This window comes from Schistocerca americana, chromosome 7, assembly GCF_021461395.2.
Source record: "Schistocerca americana isolate TAMUIC-IGC-003095 chromosome 7, iqSchAmer2.1, whole genome shotgun sequence".
In the NCBI taxonomy this organism is placed as follows: domain Eukaryota; kingdom Metazoa; phylum Arthropoda; class Insecta; order Orthoptera; family Acrididae; genus Schistocerca; species Schistocerca americana.
This window is the reverse complement of record NC_060125.1, coordinates 233,024,809-233,044,849: the sequence shown is the minus strand read 5'-3', so window position 1 is coordinate 233,044,849 and position 20,041 is coordinate 233,024,809. Positions and strand designations below refer to the sequence as shown.

The window sequence follows — 20,041 nt, the reverse complement described above, 5'->3', positions numbered from 1 at the left end:
CTTCAGGGATTGTATTTTAAAAGAGGCTATATAAATCCAACTACAGAAGGAACTAGTAAATAATGACTAGTTTTCAATTAAACAAGACCTGGGACTCATTGTTAACCATAGTCAGATCACAGTAGCAATTTGCATGGAAATCTGCCCGTCACGTCCACTGAAGAGGACAAGGCTGCACTGTCGCCGTGCCAGCTGAGATCCACATCTAGCAGTGGCAGTAGCAGGACTGAAGACATCGGTGACACCCTTCCCCCACCACTGCACCAGGTACACTGGCTAGATGCCGCAGGTGAGTGGGGTGGGGGGTAGGAGGGGTGGGAGTTGATATAGTGGTGGAACCCAGCGAAAGGCAATTGTCAATAGCAAGACCTGAAGGTGATAAGAAGTCAGCTTGCATAAATATCGCACCTCCTGCACGATGCCACCCAGATGATTACGCTAGAAGTATTAAAAAATCTTCCTAAGATGGGAAAATCTAAAACCAGGAACACTGCTTATGTACAAAAATATTGTTGCAATAATACATAATTTACAAACAAAAATAAAGGTAACAGATAAAATACCACATACAAATGTATAAATTATATTAAATTGGTAATTTGGTAACCAAAATTGCAACTGTACAACAAGATGCATCTCCACAATCAGAGAATGTAAAGCTAAGAAGAAAAATCAGTTTCTTGATGTCTGACTTACATCTCTAAACTCCGAGCCTAAGCCTATGTAGTGTTTTTAATGTTGTCAAAGCTTTTTCACTGTATGGCAGGAGCCAGCCAGGGTCAAATCTGCAATGAACTGTAAACATAAGCATCTGGTATTCCAATATGCTAATCTCTGAGATGGCAGATATGAACGCCCAATGTGGACCCCGAATCACGTGGGAGAAGCTCTGCTAGACCCCTGCCATACATGGGGTGCTTCTCCTGCTCTTCAGCCTTGAGTGAGGAGGCTTATATCCATGTAGCTGGGTGTCCCTTGACATTTCTGCCTTAGCTCTCCCAAATCTAGCTGCCACATCTCACATAACATCTGTGAGTGCAATGCTTACAAGAACTACACAGCCACAAATTGCTGATCTTAAAGCTGTGTCTATGAAACTCTATATTACGTAATAAAACTGACTGCATAACAGAACTCTGGAGCAGTCTCCTGCCTCTCACCACCACATAATTCTCCTTTTTGCTTATATACGCTTCCTCTGTTCTTCTGCTTGCTCCTGCTCCTCCATTTCATTTGTTCTACATTTCCAAGAGGCAGATGTAAGCTGATTTTGTTTTTCTGAAACTTATGAAGGCTGATAACATAGTTGTGCTAAATAATGTCAGTGAGTCCACAATTTTCCATTAACTTGACTTCACTGATCTCTTTGCAATTTTCTTGTAAATTCTGAACAAATTGTTCTCAGTGCAAACAATGTCGTCTGATTTGTTCTCAATATGGATACTAACCATAATGAACTCATTGCTTTAGCAGAATCTTCCTCTTCACAATTTGATGACAAATGAAACCGAGGCATCGACAGAAATATAATTGCACGAGCAAACTTGTAATCAGTTACAATATACAACATAATGAGAAATTCAAAAGCTCCTGTAAATTGTAAAGCTAAATGGATTAATTCAGATTGCAGCTAAGAGAGGTGTAATACGACAATGGTCAGTATAGGCCAACTGGCAACTGTGACATCCCAGCGCACCTCACAGTCGGAGTCGAAGCTTCAACTTACAATAGGTTTCCCTTACTCCCTCCCTTCCAAATTCGCAGTCTCTCCCATGGTGCTGTGTGACTTGCATCTCCAAGAGAATGGATGCAACAAAGAGTTTGTGTTATCCTCTATCTTACAGTAATTGCTGAGGAAAAATTGGAAAGCCCTTGACAAATTCATATTTTGAACCATCTGCTCAAGAGGCATGCTCTGATACTGCTACTCATAGCACACTGCTAATTGAAAGGCAGAGGTGCAGCTTCAAATCACAGCACATTTTTACCATCACATATAATGAATGCAAGGGTTACGTCATAAGGAAAGACAATTACTCAAATAATGGAAAATTCAGGACAGAATAACAACAATGTTATGAAAAGGATAGACTGCTACTCACCATATAGAGGAGACGTTGAGTTGCAGATAGGCACAACAAAAAGACTGCTATACATTTGATTTTCAGCCACAAGGCCTTTTTCCAAAGTAGAGACATTCAAAAGCACAAATTGGACACACATGACCACTGCATCAGCAGCCATAAACAATAGTCACATGTGTTTGATTTGCACTTGTGTAAATGATTTCTGCTTTTGTAGAAGTCCTTGTGGTCAAAAGCTCAAATGTATAGCTGTCTTTTTGTTGTGGCTTTTTGCAACTCAACATCCCCTCTCTATGTTGAATGTCTAAGAATTCATTTTCAGTGTTGACTTGTTTAGTATGGCATGATCCATTGCCCCGTATAAAAAAGAATATGGACATTCTGCTGCAGTGTATCATAGGCTACAACAGATTTTCTGAGGTTCCACAACCCATGCCAGTTGGCTTGCAGTGAATACAATTTCCTACAAATACATTGTACTGGGTGGTTCTTGTACGTCAGAATTCTGTTTACAGTTACTACTCAACATTTTGGTGTTATATGGTGATCCAAAAGAAAGCTCCTTCATGCCACTTGTAATTTCCTTGTCATCTTCTTGATCTTTAGGTGGAATGTGTTGATTTGTAATTTTAAAGGAGTTGGGGCTTCAGCTGAATTTTTCTCTCCACATTCTGAAATGTGCTAGGACATTTAAGAAGGCAATATGAAGTTTCTGTTGCCAGCTACAAAAAAATGGTTACTTGTGCATGTATTTAGAAGGACTGGGAACAAATCAATATACTGACACATACCATTAAAATCTGGTTCCTCCAACAACTACACAATCTTTCAAGAACAAAAAATATCCAACACTGAGGACGCACTTTACTATATCAGTCTGGTGGGAATTACTTGTAAACCAAAGAGGTCACACAATGGAATTTCCCTTCAATAATACTGTAAAAATGCTGATTTTGATGGTCTGAAACCCAAGTGCTTGGCTTGATTGTTAATGTTGCTCATGAAAAAATGTGAACTATTTACTATCCTAGTGCTTCAGTGCAAGATGCCATGAAGCAGCATCTTTAAGATAATGTCACTAGTAGTTAATGAGGGGACAGAACAAATGATTGTGGCTGTTACAAACTTATAAATAATACACTGCAATGCAATATTACCTTGTGAATGAAGATTTTGGCAATAAGATTGATCTTTGAGCAACAAAGTTTCAATATCCTAAGAATAACTTTTTGTTGAAGTTGAAAGAGTGTGGATTTGATAATGGGTCTCAATAGCACAGTACTATCTGGCATTTGAGATCACACAACAATTTTAGAACTCTTAAACAACAGTTAAGAAATTGTGAAATGGGTCAGGTTCCCCATCACCTGTCTGAAGAAAGGAAACCAGATCATAAACAAATCACACAAAGAGCTGTTAATGTGCCATGACACAGAAAGGAAGAAATTTTTGAATAAGAACGTTGCTGGATTTAAACAGTAATGCGTGACTCAAATAAAAAACTTTTATGAGTTTCAATTCAAGTTGGATTTTGTTTTGGGCTTATTTCACCACACAATGATTTGTATAGGTTATACGGAAAAAGCCAAGATACACAATAGTTCAGAACCCACATTACATTGTAGATTCCCGTTCCTTTATGGCTAGCAGGGGAAATTACTTCAAATGTTGGGCAAAACAAGGGAATAGGCCGATTTCCTCCAATCACACCAAGCCAAGTATAGCACTGCATTGTTCAAACAAACCTTCCATCTGGAAACATTCATATTTTTAGGGAGGGGAAAAGCTTATATATAGGATGGCAACATCTAATGTATTTTATTATAGCTATAAAAACCAACTAAGACATATATCTTAAATGTTTCTACATCCATTGATGAGGTTGTTGACTGTATGATAATATGTACTAATTTTGACAATGGCATATGTGAACTTAAAAAAGTGGTATAACTATCTTCAGGATACAAGAGTGCAATTACAGTTACCTTGCTTTCAAATGTTTCATCCTCAAAGACGCAGCCATATATGCTTTCTCCTCCAGTGCCATCAAAATTTGTGGTGTCACCTCCCTGTATCATGAATAAGCTAATGGCCTTGTGGAATACTGTATTCTTGTAGCACAGGGATTTGCCTGTGCTGCCAATCCCTCTCTCTCCCGTACATAACGCCCTAAAATTTTCAGCAGTCTTCGGAGCAGTTTTCTTGAAGAGCTCTAGAACTACTCGTCCTACTATAATTGAACAAAAAAAAAAAAAGCTACTAAAAGCTCTTGACATATGATACTGTCATGCGTGCAATATTATTTTTAAAATAAATTACAGACCTTTTTCGTCTCCGACTGTTATATCTAGATAAACGAAGTAATTGTTTTCATCCATTTAATTACAAGGTGAAGCTTTCATTATGTACATAGTACGAACCACTCACTGACAGCTGAAGCGGCAAATGTAAATATTTTGTACGAAATATACTTTCAAGGGTGATTGATAGCTCCACACAAAAACATAATTCCTGGTTCCAGAGTCATGTTATGTAGTATGCTACAAAGCTATTCTTCCATATTTCTACCATCGCAAATACTGTCATTCGCAACAGTACAAATAAAAACCTTCTCATCAAGCGAGTTTCGAATTTTGTAAACAAAAAACACACACTTTCTCAGATTCAAATTCCAACAGTGTGTTCAGTCTTCAAAGAAACACCACTTTGCACTAATGGAAACTATATATACAAAGTAATTCCACAGTCTAACAGTCGCGACACTTCGCCTCGATTTTGTTGCCTTCAGCGCTCCAAGCGGCCGGTAGGTTGAACTGTGAGTTCGGCGCGATCGTGAAAGCGAATAGTGATTGTTTATTTTGATTTATACAATGGTTTTTACCATCGGGAGCGTTTGTAGCGCAATAAATTGCAGCAGCAATAGGAAGAAGACACCACAGCTGTCTTTTTTAGGTTTCCTAAGGATCCTGAGAGGTATATACCATCATGTTACTAAACTGTATCGTCAGGATTCAATTGCAAATTTATTTGTATAAATCATGAATGTTTCGTTTTAGGAGGAAAAAATGACTAGTTAATAGCAGACGAGAAGACCTTATGAAGAAAGACCCGGTTTACCTGTGATGAAAAATATTATTTAAAGGCAAAAAAACATTTTATTAGCTTTGTAATTACATCCTGGATACGAAAAAAAACACATTTACTGTAAGAAAATATACAGTAGTTACACATAAGCCAAGAATAAAGATATTGACAGCAGAGTCATGGAGCAGCACATAAATATAGATGTCAAGGAATTTTTTCTTTTCTTTTAACACTTCCTCCAAAAGAAAAAATCATGAAATTATTGCTTTGTCTCTTGCATGCCAATTTCTGAACATAGAAAATTAAATCGAACTCGTTCAAGAGGTGTCGTCAAAATATCTGCCAACTGGTTGTGTCCATCAATGTGTTCCAAGAAAATCTCACCGTTCAGATATCTTTCACGAACATAGAAATGTCGGACCTCTATATGTTTAGAACGTCGATGATATTCTGGATTTTTTGCCCACTTCAATGCACTAGCATTGTCAATGTAAAGAACTGGAGGCTGCCCCGAAATTTCCACTAATTCTGATAGCAGACGACGTAACCAAACTAACTCTTTTGCTCCTTCACTAGCTGCAATTATTTCCGCCTCGGTTGTGGATGTGGCCACTACTTTCTGCAACTGACTTGTCCATGACACTGCACCACCTGAGCACTTTGCAAGAATTCCAGTTGTTGAGCGCCTTGTCCGGTTATCACCTGCGAAATCTGCATCAGCGTAAATCTTTAACTCTTCTTTTTTATTATATACAATTCCAAAATTTAAGGTCCCTTTCAAATACCGGAAAATGCGCTTTACTCTATTCCAGTCTTCAGTGGTTGGTTTCTCCATAGCTCGAGCAGCTTTATTGACTGCAAAAGTGATGTCTGGACGAGTTACTGTTGAAAGGTACATGAGACAACCAATTGCTTCACGGTAGGGTACAGATGACGAAACTTCTTCGTTTTGATTATTGTCCTCACGTCCAATAGGAGTTGAGATTGTATTGCATTCTGCCATTCGAAATCTTTGCAGAATTTCTTCTGTGTATTTCTCTTGACTTATCATTATTGCTCCATCTTCATATTGCTTTATTTTTATGCCAAGAAAATTGTCAAGACTGCCAGTTGTTATTTCGAATTCATGTTGTAAAACATCCATAAAAACAGCAATTTCTTTCTTGTTACTGCCGACAATCAGGCCATCATCAACGTAGATTGCCACATAAAGGCTATTTTCATTTTTTCTACGATAAAATAGGTATGGGTCTGCATCACTGTTTGAAAAACCAGCTTTCTTCATGAACTCAACAAAACGTTTGTTCCAGCAACGTGGCGCTTGCTTCAACCCATAAAGACCTTTTTTTAAGAAACATACTCGGCCTGTACCATCTTCGAAACCTTCTGGTTGTTCCATATATACTTCATCTTCAAGTATTCCATTCAAAAAAGCTGTCTTTACATCGAAATGTTCTAGCAGCATTTCCTTTGAAGCAGCTACAGCCAACAGAGTTCGTATGGTGTCATAACGTGCCACAGGGCTAAAGGCGTCGTCATAATCAATTCCTGCTTTCTGAATACAGCCTTTTGCAACCAATCTGGCTTTAAAGCGAGTACCTCCATTGACTGCGACCTTTCGCCATAGAACCCAGCGGTTTTGCAATACTTTGGCATTCTTCGGACAGTCAACCAGCACCCAGGTATTGTTTTCCTTAAGTGATTGAAGTTCTTCACTAATAGCTTGCATCCATTCTTCCTTCTCGTTTGACTGCAATATTTCTGAAAAACAGTTTGGATCTTTGTATCTAAGTGCATCAACTTTTGTTGCCATACAAAATTCACCACTTTCCATCCAGTTTGGTTTTCTTTGTTGTCTTTTATTCTTCTGTTTCTCTTCATTAGAAGATTCAGCAGCTTCTGCTTTTAGAAATTCTGTTAATTCTTTATTTTCTTCAGATTCACTCGACTCTTGACTTTCTCTAGAATCGAGAGTGCCAATTTTTTCTTGAGTTTGGCTTCCTCCAGAAGTGTACAGCCTAGGAGATTTACATTGGTCATCTTTAGATGAATTCGGATCATTAAATTCTTCCTGAGGGACTTCAAATTCAACATGATCACTATGTAAATCACAAACAATTTCTGGCTTAAATTTTACATCGTGACTCAACACCACTTTTCTTTTAGATGGAATCCAAACTCTGAACCCATCTTTGCCATTAACATATCCAACAAGTCGTCCAAACACTGCCTTATCATCAAACTTGGAACGGAATTGTTTGTTAATGTGAACATAGCAGCCTGTACCAAAAATTCTGAGATGATCAAGTCGTCCTACTGGTCGATTAAACCATAGTTCATAAGGGGTTTTATTTTCAACTGAAGATTTTCCAGTACGATTTATTAGGTAGACTGCTGTGTTACATGCCTCTGCCCACAACCCTTTAGGTAATTTACTCGGATTTAGCATTGACCGGGCAGCTTCAACAATGGTCCTATTTTCCTGTTCAGCCACACCATTTTGTTCAGGAGTGTAAGGAGGAGGAATCAGTAGCTCTATTCCCCTTTCTGCAAGCAGTTCACTGACATTCTTATTGTTAAATTCTTTGCCACCATCACATCTAAATTGTTTGACAACATGTCCATTAGTTCGTGCTTCATTTAAAAACTGCTTAAGCACAGTACACACTTCACTTTTGTGTCTTAAAAAGAAAATTCGACGAAATTTACTAAAATAGTCTTTGAAACATACATAATAATGCTTGCCTCCAAAAGATTTCGTGCTCATTGGTCCATTTACATCCGCGTGGATTAATTCACCAGTACTGGTAGCGTGTATTGTTCGTGTTTTGAATGGCAGCCTATGCATCTTTCCAACCGCACAGCTGTCACAAAATTCACTCTTGGCATCTTCCACATTAATGTTCATTCCTTTTAAAATATTCTTCACATGTTGTTTATTCTGATGACCAAACCTTTCATGGTACACTTGCAATGTTTTGGATGAAGGCATCAAGCTCATACCATTCATTTTTGCATTTCTAACAACACGCATGTTCAACACATAAAGTCCATTTTTCACATAACCTGTCATAACAATATTGCCACTGACTCGTTTTCGAACACAGACATTATTATAACTAAAATTAGTACTGAAGCCTCTGCAGGCAATGGCTCTCACAGAGAACAGATTAGCACTTGCATCAGGGACGTATAAAACACTGTCCATTCTAGCATTGTACCATTCATTGTTTCGTCGGATATGGATGTAAACTGTTCCTTGACCGTACCCAATCATTTTCACATTTTGTTTTCCCAATGAAATTACTTGAGGAACATCAGATTCACTATACGAAACAAAATACTGTTTGTTGGGAGTGATATGATTTGTAGCGCCACTGTCGCAATATCATTTATTTGGGTCACTGTGATTACTGGTACACACACCCATAGCGTATGAAGTAAATGCAGCGTGTTCACTGTCTCGCTTCTTCTCTTTTCTTTGATTGCTGTCACGAGTGTTCTGTGGACACTCTGCTGCCCAGTGACCTAATTGTTTGCATTTATTACACGGAAACTTCTGTTTTAATTGTGACTTCGTCATCTTTACTTGCTGATTACTTGTTTGCCGTTTTCTTGTTTTAGAAATGACAAAAGCTGCACTTCCATTAACGTCTTGTTCACGCAGTTCAATAGTACAGAGTTTTTCAATCAATAAATTCAAGCTTTGCTTTTCTGTCGGTATCGTATCCCAGAGATCCTTAAAATTGTCGTAGTCTTTTCCCAGTGTAGACAAAATTCGACCATTTAAGATTCTTTCAGATAGCGTATTTTCTTCATGTTTTGATAATTCATCGTTCAGGTCCACAAATAACTTTTGCAGTTTGGCCACATGTGCACTAATATCTTCCGATTCATCACGTTTAACACAGAAAAATGTTTCAATCAACATATTCAAACGCTGAGTACTGCTACGTTCAAATCGGGCGCGTAATTTTTCCTAGATTTCTTTAGCATTCTTGCACGTTAAGACGTTTACTTAGCGCACTTGCTATAAGACTTGCTGCCTTTGCGTCGTCCTTGTGCCATTCCACATACGCTTCTTTTTGTTCACTTGTCGCATCTTGCGGCAACTCTACACGTTCACGTGTACCGTTAATAATATCTTCTAGTCCATATGAACGTAGCACCATAGAAATATGCCATTTGCATTTGGCCCAGTCGTCAGGTCCTTCAAGCTTATCAATGCTGACCTTATAATCGCCGCTAGCAGTCATGTTTCTTTGCAGACATACGCTCATTTCAAATATTGTTTTAATTAAACTGTGTTGTTTGCCTTTACACGTGTACTGGGCCCATAACCTGATGAAAAATATTATTTAAAGGCAAAAAAACATTTTATTAGCTTTGTAATTACACCCTGGATACGAAAAAAAACACATTTACTGTAAGAAAATACACAGTAGTTACACACAAGCCAAGAATAAAGATATTTACAGCAGAGTCATGGATTAGCACATAAATATAGATGTCAAGGAATTTTTTCTTTTCTTTTAACAACCTGTATAATAATATTGGGTTTTGTTCGCTACATTTCGAACAAAACCAGGTCATGAACGCAGACAATAACAAACTCGTGTGGAATGCAGTATCCACACTGTTTGACATTCCAAATAAGCCACCTCAACTGACGATGAAGAAGAAACTGCCACAAAGATTCGACAGTCAATCTAAAGCTGTAAAACAGTCCTATGACACAGAAGCAGCTGGTTCAACTCTCCATTTATTAGTGCCAGATTCGTGAGAATCATCAACACAAGACCTGCTTTGACGATGAAGTGGTTAGATTAAGTGCAGCTGTTCGTGTCTTACAAAAGCGTGTGAAGTATCAGAATGTGCAGATCGCTAGACTTCGAGCGAAACTATTATGGGACAAAGAAAGTGCCTACAGACAGATTGTTTGAAAATTATTCAAATATTTGGTTTTTCGTGAAATGTAATGTAATCAGCTCATTATGTTTTCAGCATATTTCTCCCACTATTTGTCAGTTGCTTGTCCCACTTAGAATAATATAAAGTTGAAGGTCGTGGAAACAAGTGACAATGACAAACACAGTAGGCCTACAAAACGATAAACGAGCTGTCCATCGCTTTTGCATGTAGAGGTACATGTCTGTGCTTCTTACATGTGAATCTGTGTGTTTATATTCTTTTGATATCAACGTGGTAAGCTGCAATACTGTCCAATGTCATAAGTGCTTCTTCACGAATGTGTTGTAGCTTGCCACTCTATTCATGGTTTTTGTCCATACTTGCGCTTATTTTAGAATCATTTTTAGAAACATGTATGCCTTCTGATACTACACAAACTCTTGGAGGCAAGAAACTAACTCTAATAATTCGGAAATTACGTAGGAAATGGACGCAAACAAACATTATGCTTACGACGCGTCTGACGTTCACCTTACCTGCCGCTCTGAGCGCTAGTGTCGCTCCATCTGTCAAACAGCAACAACTTTTACAGCAGTGAGTGTCGCGACTGTTATGTTAGACTGTGGTAATTCTCTGGAAGTGAAAGGTAAACAACAAGAAAGTTTTTGGCATCAATAGCAGCAACAATCCAATGACACACGAGCAACTTATCTGCTACTAGCAGAGAAACCCGGCGTTGTCCAGGTATTTATTCATAGCTGTGCGTCCATGCACATAATCTTACCAAAAGGAAGCTTAGAAAGTGATACGCACAACTATGTACAATGAATACATTGTGAATAAAATAACACACAGAACATCTCAGTTACTTCTAAACTCAATTTATTTTTAGAGCAGATGACTTTTCAGCGAAAACCGATTCAACAAGCAGCAGGTAGTTAAACAAAGTAATACTTCAACGGTAATGAGCAGCTTAGAGGACGTAGGAGGGGAGGTTTTTTTTTTTTAAAAAAAAAGAGATTGGGGAAGAGGAAGTGGGTATAGGGGGATGATGGTGTTTTTTTCAAGTATCATGATGTTTCTAGTCTTCAGTGTGGCTTACGAATTTTTTTTAGGTTTTATAGCAGTTACCATAGTGTTCTGTTTTATTCAGTTTAATGAATTCATAGTATTTATATTATAATCCTGTACATCATATCCTGTACATTTTAAATAAACATTAAACCCTGACAGTATGATTTTCATCCTAGATGTCTTTTGCACTTTAGCCTCCTCCCTCCCTATATCTTTCCTTAATTGTAATTTTGGTATTTACTTTAATCACTAATTACATAGTTGAAGCTGCCACTCGCTAAGTCCACTTTTGATAAAATTATACCTTATCTAAAAGAGTTGCATGCCTACTGACACAAGATTGTGCACATTCATAATGTGGTTTGAAATGTATGTCCTTTGTGTCTTGAGAGTGGCCTATGCTTGATAGAGTTAAATCCCAGCCATTATGTTTTGTCATTTTATTTTATGGTATACAGTTTTTCCAAAAGTAATTTTATGTATAATTGTGGAAAATATTTATTCTAATGCAGAGCTCTCATCATTCTGGAAGGCACATGGGATCAACACAAGTATGCATCTATCCTTGGGAACCATGTCTACCCCTAAATGTAGTTTGTTTTCCCTTGATAGGATGACATCTACCTGCAGGTTGATGCAATGTGTCCCACAGCTCACGGTGATTGTGCAGGGTTTGAAGAGCACTAAGATGAGTTTGCCATACTCCCTTGACCACCAAACTCCACAAATTAAAATCCAATCGATAGTCTTTCAGACCACCTCGATCAGACTGTTCTGGCCCTGGAATCTCAACCAAGAAACCTAGCACAGCTGGCTACAACAATGCAATCAGCATTGCTCCACGTCCCTATTGGTACCCGCCAGAACCTCTTATCCTGCATGTCTCGGAATGGTCCGTGCCGCAAAACATGGCTTGAGGCTTTTGATACATGGTCATATTAATGTGACTGGAGAGTGTATTTTGCAGTGCTCTTATAGTCACGAGGAAAGACTAAACCTGTCAGTGATTTTGACACCAAATTTGACCTGCAAGACTTAATGGAGTCGATATAGGCTGGAAATGAGTGACCTAACATTATTAATCACATAGCAGAAGAAATGAAAAACGCAAGTGATTAAAACAGTTATCAAGATAAGTTCAAAATATCATTAATTATTGATAGGAGCACAACAATTAGCCAATTATCATCTTTAATAATTTCATTACAAACCAAACTCCCTGATGTGAGAGAGACCACAAATATTTTCCTTGGTATAGTTGAGCTAAATAATGTTACTGATGAAGGAGGTATTTGTTGCAGATTGATAAATATTGTTTGGAATCAATAATACTTTCTAATGAGTCCCTGAAATTTTAGTTGCAACAGATGAATCAGCAGTGCTGTTGGGAAGACGAAGGAAATTGTTACATTAATGTAACTGCATTTCCTACAGGTTTCGTCTTGGCATTGTGCTAATTACACACTGAATTGTCAGTTGGCGATGTAATAAAAAGAGACTTCCCATGACCTGTGAATTACTATAGATCTTTTTTAGATAGGTATATTCAATATACCAGCATTCACTGAAGAACACCCGAGAGTTGAAATAGCATGCAGAGCTACTTGAAATTGAAATTCTGAATATAGTAAGAAACGTGGGTACAAGATACTTAGCATCGAACTTCATAGTTTCGTCTGGAAAAACTCTAAAGCTTTGGTTGCTCACTTCACAGCTGTGGAAGGCGATAAAAGTAGCAAGTCAACTGACATATGAGTATTTAAGTACAAGAATTTATTGAAGTGCATAATTAAAATTGATTTCATTCCTGACTTAGCAGTAACGTGTGATACCCTTCAAGAATTATTAGAACTAAATCTTGAACTATAGTCACGATATGTCACGCCATATTCTGCCCAACTAAAGATCAGAAATCAGCTGTTGGTGTTCGAAGAATGGAAACAGAACTATGGTCCCCAATACTGTGACACTCTCAAAGTAGTAGAAGAGCTGAACTTTAGAGGAATTACACTAGAAAGGAGAGTAAAAAGCAGACATTTTAAGCCCAGCATATTTTATGATTATCTAAAGCAGCAGATGGGGTACACCTTCTGCAGACTGAGGATAATGGTATCTCTGAATTATAGAAGTGTTGGACTCAGTGGCTTGGTCTGAAAATCCTGGAATAACATATGGCGAGGCAAGTATAAAAACCTTACTTTGAGAATTTCAGGATTATTTGATGGAAAGGAAAATTCCAGGATTCCTCCTTCTTCTTCTCAATGCAGCGGACTGTGTTCTCATATCTACTAGTGAATATCAACGTGGGCTTTTGCAAATGAATCTCCTTATCACACCCACAAGTTTTTTATTCCATCTTTCTACAATCACCAGCCTGGTGTTCATTAAAGTGGTTAGCCCTCCACCACAGTTGTTTCAGCCTATGTGTTATGAACACATGAAATGGAGACATCTTGCTACTAATACCAAGAGTAAAGTAAAAAGGCATGAACACTACAGAACTGATGTCATTTTGTAAGATGATATAACGGTAGATAATGTTAATAGTTGAATACATAACCAGCTATATTAAAAACTTCAGTAAGTCATTGCATTATACCAATATGGTAGTAGCTTCTACCTTTTTTTAAAAAAAAAGAACACTGCTGACATACGATTTTACCCATTACGCTGCATCCCAACGTATGCAGTATCTCTCGAGTTATTTAATTATTGCAGCATAGGTGATTGCATCAAAAGACTTAGACAAATCCAGAAATACAGAATTTCTTTTGTCTAATGCATCTATAACAGTATCTGTTACACTTGAGATAGCGGTTTCTATACTTTTTTTGTTTGTTTTGGAAACCATGTTGTACCAGAATCGGAATTCCATTTTCTTCAGGAATGTGGTCTTCTATACCAGGGCTGTTCACTGATCTGCTTGTTCAAGCTGGCTTGCACTCATGTCTCAGCAGTGAAGACTCAGCTGACTCATGGGACTAATGACATGGGAAGAGAAGAGGAGGAATCTGAACAAGGCAGCTCAGTACGAGGAACTACTGCAATGAGTCAGTTCTGTAGCCACTAATATTCTTTCTATGGAGATGTATCTCATTACAGTGGTGGATTATTGCCTTTCATGGCAAATTTATTTTCTAAGACTTGCATTGATGAGAAATGATGATGAAGTGAATCTTGCATTCCCTGTAGCTGGTGAGGCGAAGAATATGGGCAGCTAAGTATGAAACATGATATTTCCTACGACTGATGCAGCCTTATCATGAATGTCTGTTTTGGAGGAAATAGAAGTTTACATCAGCTTGTATTTTGTGACTACTTTATTTCCTTGTTAAACACAGAATCACTGGAGACTTTTCACCAAAGTATCAATGTCTGGTACCAAATTCTGAGCGCTACTAATTCGAAAATAAGCTTTGAAGTTGAAGTCTGGCAGTGTACTTGTATGGATAGATTTCTTTGTCTTCATAAGAAAAGAAGTTTCTCACACAAATATGTAGGTCCAAACATTGAAATAATCAGAGTTGAAAACTTATAAAGTGATGAAAATTTATCTCAAAGAAACTGTTAAATTATTATAAAAACTATCATACAACTGTCTTTCACACTGCAGGTCTATAAGTTATAACTATAGCTAGGCTTTCTGCACTGATGTCTTATAAGTTAATACAGGTGTGTGTGACCTACCAGACCGTAATATTGCTTTCCACAGAATTTAAAAGAGCTGCTGTCCAATGTGAGTGCTCAGCCATTAAATATATTTGCTTATGTTCGTGGCTACAGCTGACATAACACAAAGTCGTTCCTCTGAAGACAGAGCACAGTTTGCACTTTCTCTGCTCGCTGTAACGATTTTTGACATCTCATTTTACCGCCAGCGCTCACTACAAATGCGGCGGGCGAGCGCCTCCTGAACAGGTCTGGTCTATACTGCTATAGAAAGACAAGTCGGTTTTTAACGTTGTTACTAAAAATCACGAGAAGTTCTTGACTGATTTACCTTAGATTTTTACTATAAACTCTAATAAATATTTGGAAAGACAAAGGATATATATTTCTTTAACTTACAGGGCGTATAAAATATCTATTTATAAATGTATAAATGTATTGTTAGCAAAAATTTGGAAAAGTTCTTGACCGAATTTACTTCAGATTTTTACATTACAGCTGTTTTGTTTTCTTCCTCACGCTTGGTTTTAACAGAAAAAATAAAAGTAGTATTTATGGCTTAACAGTTTATGATTAGAATACTACTATGGAACTGAATCATCCAATACCCACTGGCAGATTAAAACCATGCAAAATACTGTCAGTGAAGGTACTGTCCTGACAGATGCAACTACAGGAGAGGTCTCTGGATGAACATAGGCTATATAAATACTAGCAAACCCAGCAATGCTTTGCAATTGCTAAACATTTAAGGGAATTTCATATAGGTCCTAATCTCTTCTCTAACTTTCACCATCTTCTCCTCCCCCTCTCTTTGTCCACCTCCTCCTCTTGCCATCTCTCTTTGTATGTCTCCTCCTTCTGCTTCTTCTCATTTTCCATCTCCTCCTCCCCCAATTTCTCTCTGCCTCCTACTCACCCCTCTCTCTCTCCCTGACGTTGAGCCCTCTTTATTGTTATTCCAAACAAAACCTCAATTAAGAAATGAAGTCATTTAAAATGAACGGTCAAATCATTTGGGATCACCAATACAGAGTCCACCAGAAAAATTATACACACTTTAAGGAACGAAAAGTATTACTTATGTGTTTATTTTACATTTAATAATTGATGACTCATGTTGCACAACCTTCAGTTTAGCACATGGTCACTTTAAATGTTCAAAATGTTCACCGTTGGCGGCTATACACGTAGCAGAACGATGAGCAGTTGCCGCAACTACGTCAGTCAATGTTGCAGTGGAGATCACTGCACATGTCACTGTGATCTCCTGGTGAATTTCCTCCATCATATGTGGCTTACATCGACAGACATTATCTTTCACAGTTTTCCACAAGTAAAAGTCAATAGGTGTTAGATATGGCGACCTTGGAGGGAAGTCAATGGGCCCTCTTCATCCAATACAATGCCCCAGTAAATTGTCATCCAGGAAAGCTTGTATGGCTGGGTGGTAGTGTGGTGGCACCCCATCCTGTTGGTAGAAGACCTCTTCATCAGCTCCATAAAGCGTATGTATACCTGGCAAAATTGATGGGCCTAACACTTCCAGGTACACTTCTCCAGTGACAGTAGTATCAAAGGAAAAGTGTCCTACTAAGCCACTAGATGATAGTCCACAACACATAGGAACGTCTGGTAAATTGACCGCTTTATCCACATAAACGTGCGGATTTTCTGGTGCCCAGTACGCACTGTTATGCCAATTCCCAGTTCCATTAAATTTAAATTGTGCGTTGTCACTCCTCACTACCTTCGTCACAAATTGTTTGTCATCAGTTACCATTTGCTGATACCATTAACAAAATTGCATTCGGCGATCAGGATCATCATCGTTAATCGCGTGCAGTAATCGTGGAATGTAAACTTTCCACTTTGCAGTTTTCAGAATTCTTCGTACACTTCTATTGCTAACCCCTACTTCACATGCACAATTAATAGCAGACTTCTGTGGAGAATTAACAAACGTTTCCAACATGAGAACCGATGAAGCAGGACTTGTAGCTGTACGATGCCTTTCTGATCTGCCTTTGTGAATATGAAAATCGTTCCATGCAATTCAAACTTGTCAGTGATGGGTTTAATTGTTAGGTGGGTTGGCAGTTCTGTTTCAAACTCCCGCCTCCACTGACTTTGCACTTCAATGGCATTATCAATCTTGGAAAACCACTTCACAATACATTTTCGTTGCTCGAATGTCAAGTGTGGTCCAGCCATCTTGTTTTCTCAATACCGAAATGAAAGTACTAACATCTGTTGAGCTAAAGGCCCGTCCACACGCAACGATCTGTCTGCGCAAATGTCTGCGCACATCACATCTGCGCAGACAGATCGTTACGTGTGAACAGAAGATTTGCACCAACCTGAGGTGTGTGCAAACCTGGAAGTTGGAGTTGGAGGTTTGAGCGAAACCTCTCAAATCTGTCGGTTCAAACCACATCTGCGCAGACAAGTTGGAGCGTGTGGACAGGAGATCGTCGCAAATCTGGCGCGAAACAGCTGTTTGCTCAGTCTAGTGTTTGTATTTGTGTGCACAGGGCATTAAAATGGCTGATACTCGTCAGTGTTCTCGAGAGTTTGTAAGTAAATTCATTGACATATACAGAAACCACCCATGTTTGTGGAAGATTAAAAGTAAAGAATATAGTGACCGAGACAAAAAGACAGCAGCATACAATGCTCTAATTGAAAAATTGCGGGCAGTTGGCGCCTCGGCAAACAGAGAAACGGTAATAAAAAAATAATTTCGTTGCGAACTGGCGAAATTATTTGCGGATGGATGTCGAAACTTATAATTATCTCTTAAAGCATGTAACCCCTCATATATTAGAGAAAAATACTTGTATGAGAAGGGAAATTTCTCCTCATGAACGCCTGGCAGTAACATTAAGATTCCTAGCAACAGGAAGGAGCTACAATGATTTGGAATTTTCATCTGCAATATCGAAACAAGCATTGAGTGAAATAATACCCAACACATGTGAAGCTATTTACGCTTTCCTGAAAGATGAGTTCATGAAGGCAAGTCAAGTAAATTCGTCTGTCAGCGAACTGTTTACCGAAAAGAGTTATCCAAAGTTCAGAAATCTAGAAGATCTGGTGTAGGAGTAGATCAAGTATACCAGCCAACGTTACGGTATTTTGATCTACTTGGCTTTCTTAGTGATCAAGAAACGCCAAGACCAAGCAGGAGTACAATTGAAGATGAAATTGGAGTGCCAATGTGCGAGGAAATGGAACACGAGGTTATGTAAAACAAAACAGGTTCGCCCTGCAACTCTCGCAGTAAATTTACGTGACAAAACTGCTTTCGCTTTAGCAGCCACTGTCTGCACCATTTTGACCGCTTTCTCTGTTTCCTGCGGTTGGTCTGAATGTTTTTTGCAACACAAGTTGCGAACACAGACCACAACAGAACTTCCTCCATTTCTATTTTTCAAAATAACTGAATTAAATTTTGACGTTTTCGGGGAGCGTAGTCGCTTGCCACTGATATTTCTTTTCTACACCGACAGATGGCGGGCGAGTAGTAGATTGGGATTTGTGTCGTGTGAACACACCACATTTGCAGCGATCTTTTGCATGTACAGACATCTGCGCCGATGTCTGCGCAGACAGATCGTTGCGTGTGGACCGGGCTTAAGGACCATACTGCAACACACTCGTAACTCAAATCGAACGACAATATCGATATCTCGATAGAGCCTGACAAAGAGGTATACATTTTTCTGGCAGACTCTGTATAAAGGCCAGTCCACACGCAACGATCTGTCTGCGCAAATGTCTGCGCACATCACATCTGGGCAGACAGATCGTTGCGTGTGGACAGAAGATTTGCACCAACCTGAGGTGTGTGCAAACTTGGAAGTTGGAGTTGGAGGTTTGAGCAAAACCTCTCAAATCTTTGGGTTCAAACCACATCTGCGCAGACAAGTTGGAGCGTGTGGACAGGAGATCGCCGCAAATCTGGCGCGAAGCAGCTGTTTGCTCAGTCTAGTCTTTGTATTTGTGCGTACAGGACATTAAAATGGCTGATACTCGTCAGTATTCTCGAGAGTTTGTTAGTGAATTCATTGAAATATATAGAAACCACCCATGTTTGTGGAAGATTAAAAGTAAAGAATATAGTGACCGAGACAAAAAGACAGCACCACACAATGCTCTAATTGAAAAATTGTGGGCAGTTGACGCCTCGGCAAACAGAGAAACAGTAATAAAAAAAAAAATCGTTGCGAACTGTTTACGGAAAAGAATTATCCGAAGTTCAGAAATCTAGAAGATCTGGTGTAGGAGTAGATCAAGTATACCAGCCAACGTTATGGTATTTTGATCTGCTTGGCTTTCTTAAGGTTCGCCCTGCAAATCTCGCAGTAAATTTAGGTGAGAAAACTGCTTTCGCTTTAGCAGCCACTGTCTACACCATTTTGACCGCTTTCTCTGTTTCCTGCAGCTGGTCTGAATGTTTTTTGCAACACAAGTTGCGAACACAGACCGCAACAGAAATTCTTCCATTTCTATATTTGAAAATAATTGAATTAAATTTTTGACGTTTATGGGGAGCGTAGTCGCTTTCCACTGATATTTCTTTTCTACACCGACTCATGGCGGGCGAGTAGTAGATTGAGGTTTGTGTCGTGTGAACACACCACATTTGCACAGATCTTTTGCATGTACAGACATCTGCGCCGATGCCTGCGCAGATAGATCGTTGCGTGTGGACCGGGCTTAAGGCACATAGGAGAGATCTCTCCAGCGACTGGAGTTGTAAGGATAGTAGCTTCAGTAACAGTATTTCTCATCGTTTTAATCTGTATAGAACTGAAAAGTTGCAGATGATTCACATGCCCCCCCTCCCCCACGTAGTATTCCAATCCAAGTTGATAAGCCATAAATACAGTATTGCCCTTTCCTCTTAAAACTGACTAAAATGAAGAAAACAAAACAGCAGATTGTTGTGCATACAATTTTTGTTTAAAATAGTGTGTAAGAGTAGAACATATGGGGAAGAAACAATTTGTCGAATAGATTACAAGTCCTGATATCTAAGTTCAAACCGTCTGTGAGAAAGAAAGCATAATGATACAGTTTCATAGCACAGAATCTTCTTTCTCACAGTCAGTATCAACAGGAAACTTGTATGTTGTTTTTAAAAAAACATACAGCCTATGTTCATCTGAATGTTAGTAGAGAATTGAGTAATAATTGAAAGTAAAACGGTCAAG

At 38.6% G+C, this 20,041-nt stretch overlaps 2 protein-coding genes across 4 annotated transcripts in view; both read right to left on the bottom strand.

Annotated features, from left to right (window-relative positions):
- The window catches only part of LOC124622539 (peptidyl-prolyl cis-trans isomerase D), a 49,371-nt gene extending 44,576 nt beyond the window's left edge, over positions 1-4,795 (bottom strand). The window contains exons 1-2 of one of the 3 annotated variants that reach the window (XM_047148273.1): positions 4,408-4,795; positions 4,070-4,311 (exon numbers count right to left, since the gene is read on the bottom strand). In XM_047148273.1, the coding sequence (XP_047004229.1) occupies positions 4,070-4,311; positions 4,408-4,462 (297 nt within the window). In that variant the 5' untranslated portion in view covers positions 4,463-4,795. Of the gene's footprint in view, positions 1-4,069; positions 4,315-4,407 lie in introns of all 3 variants that reach the window. The other 2 variants (XM_047148271.1, XM_047148272.1) reach the window with 2 other exon arrangements.
- Positions 4,796-8,556: 3,761 nt separating this feature from the next.
- On the bottom strand, positions 8,557-9,099 carry LOC124622855. Its single transcript, XM_047148648.1, has one exon. The coding sequence runs from the start codon at positions 9,097-9,099 to the stop codon at positions 8,557-8,559; it is 543 nt and encodes a 180-aa protein (XP_047004604.1).
- Between the last annotated feature and the right edge of the window lie 10,942 nt (positions 9,100-20,041).

What these genes read in the sequence shown, in the direction of transcription:
- LOC124622855 (XM_047148648.1), bottom strand. Translation starts at nt 9,099, where the DNA reads ATGTTGATTGAAACATTTTTCTGTGTTAAACGTGATGAATCGGAAGAT.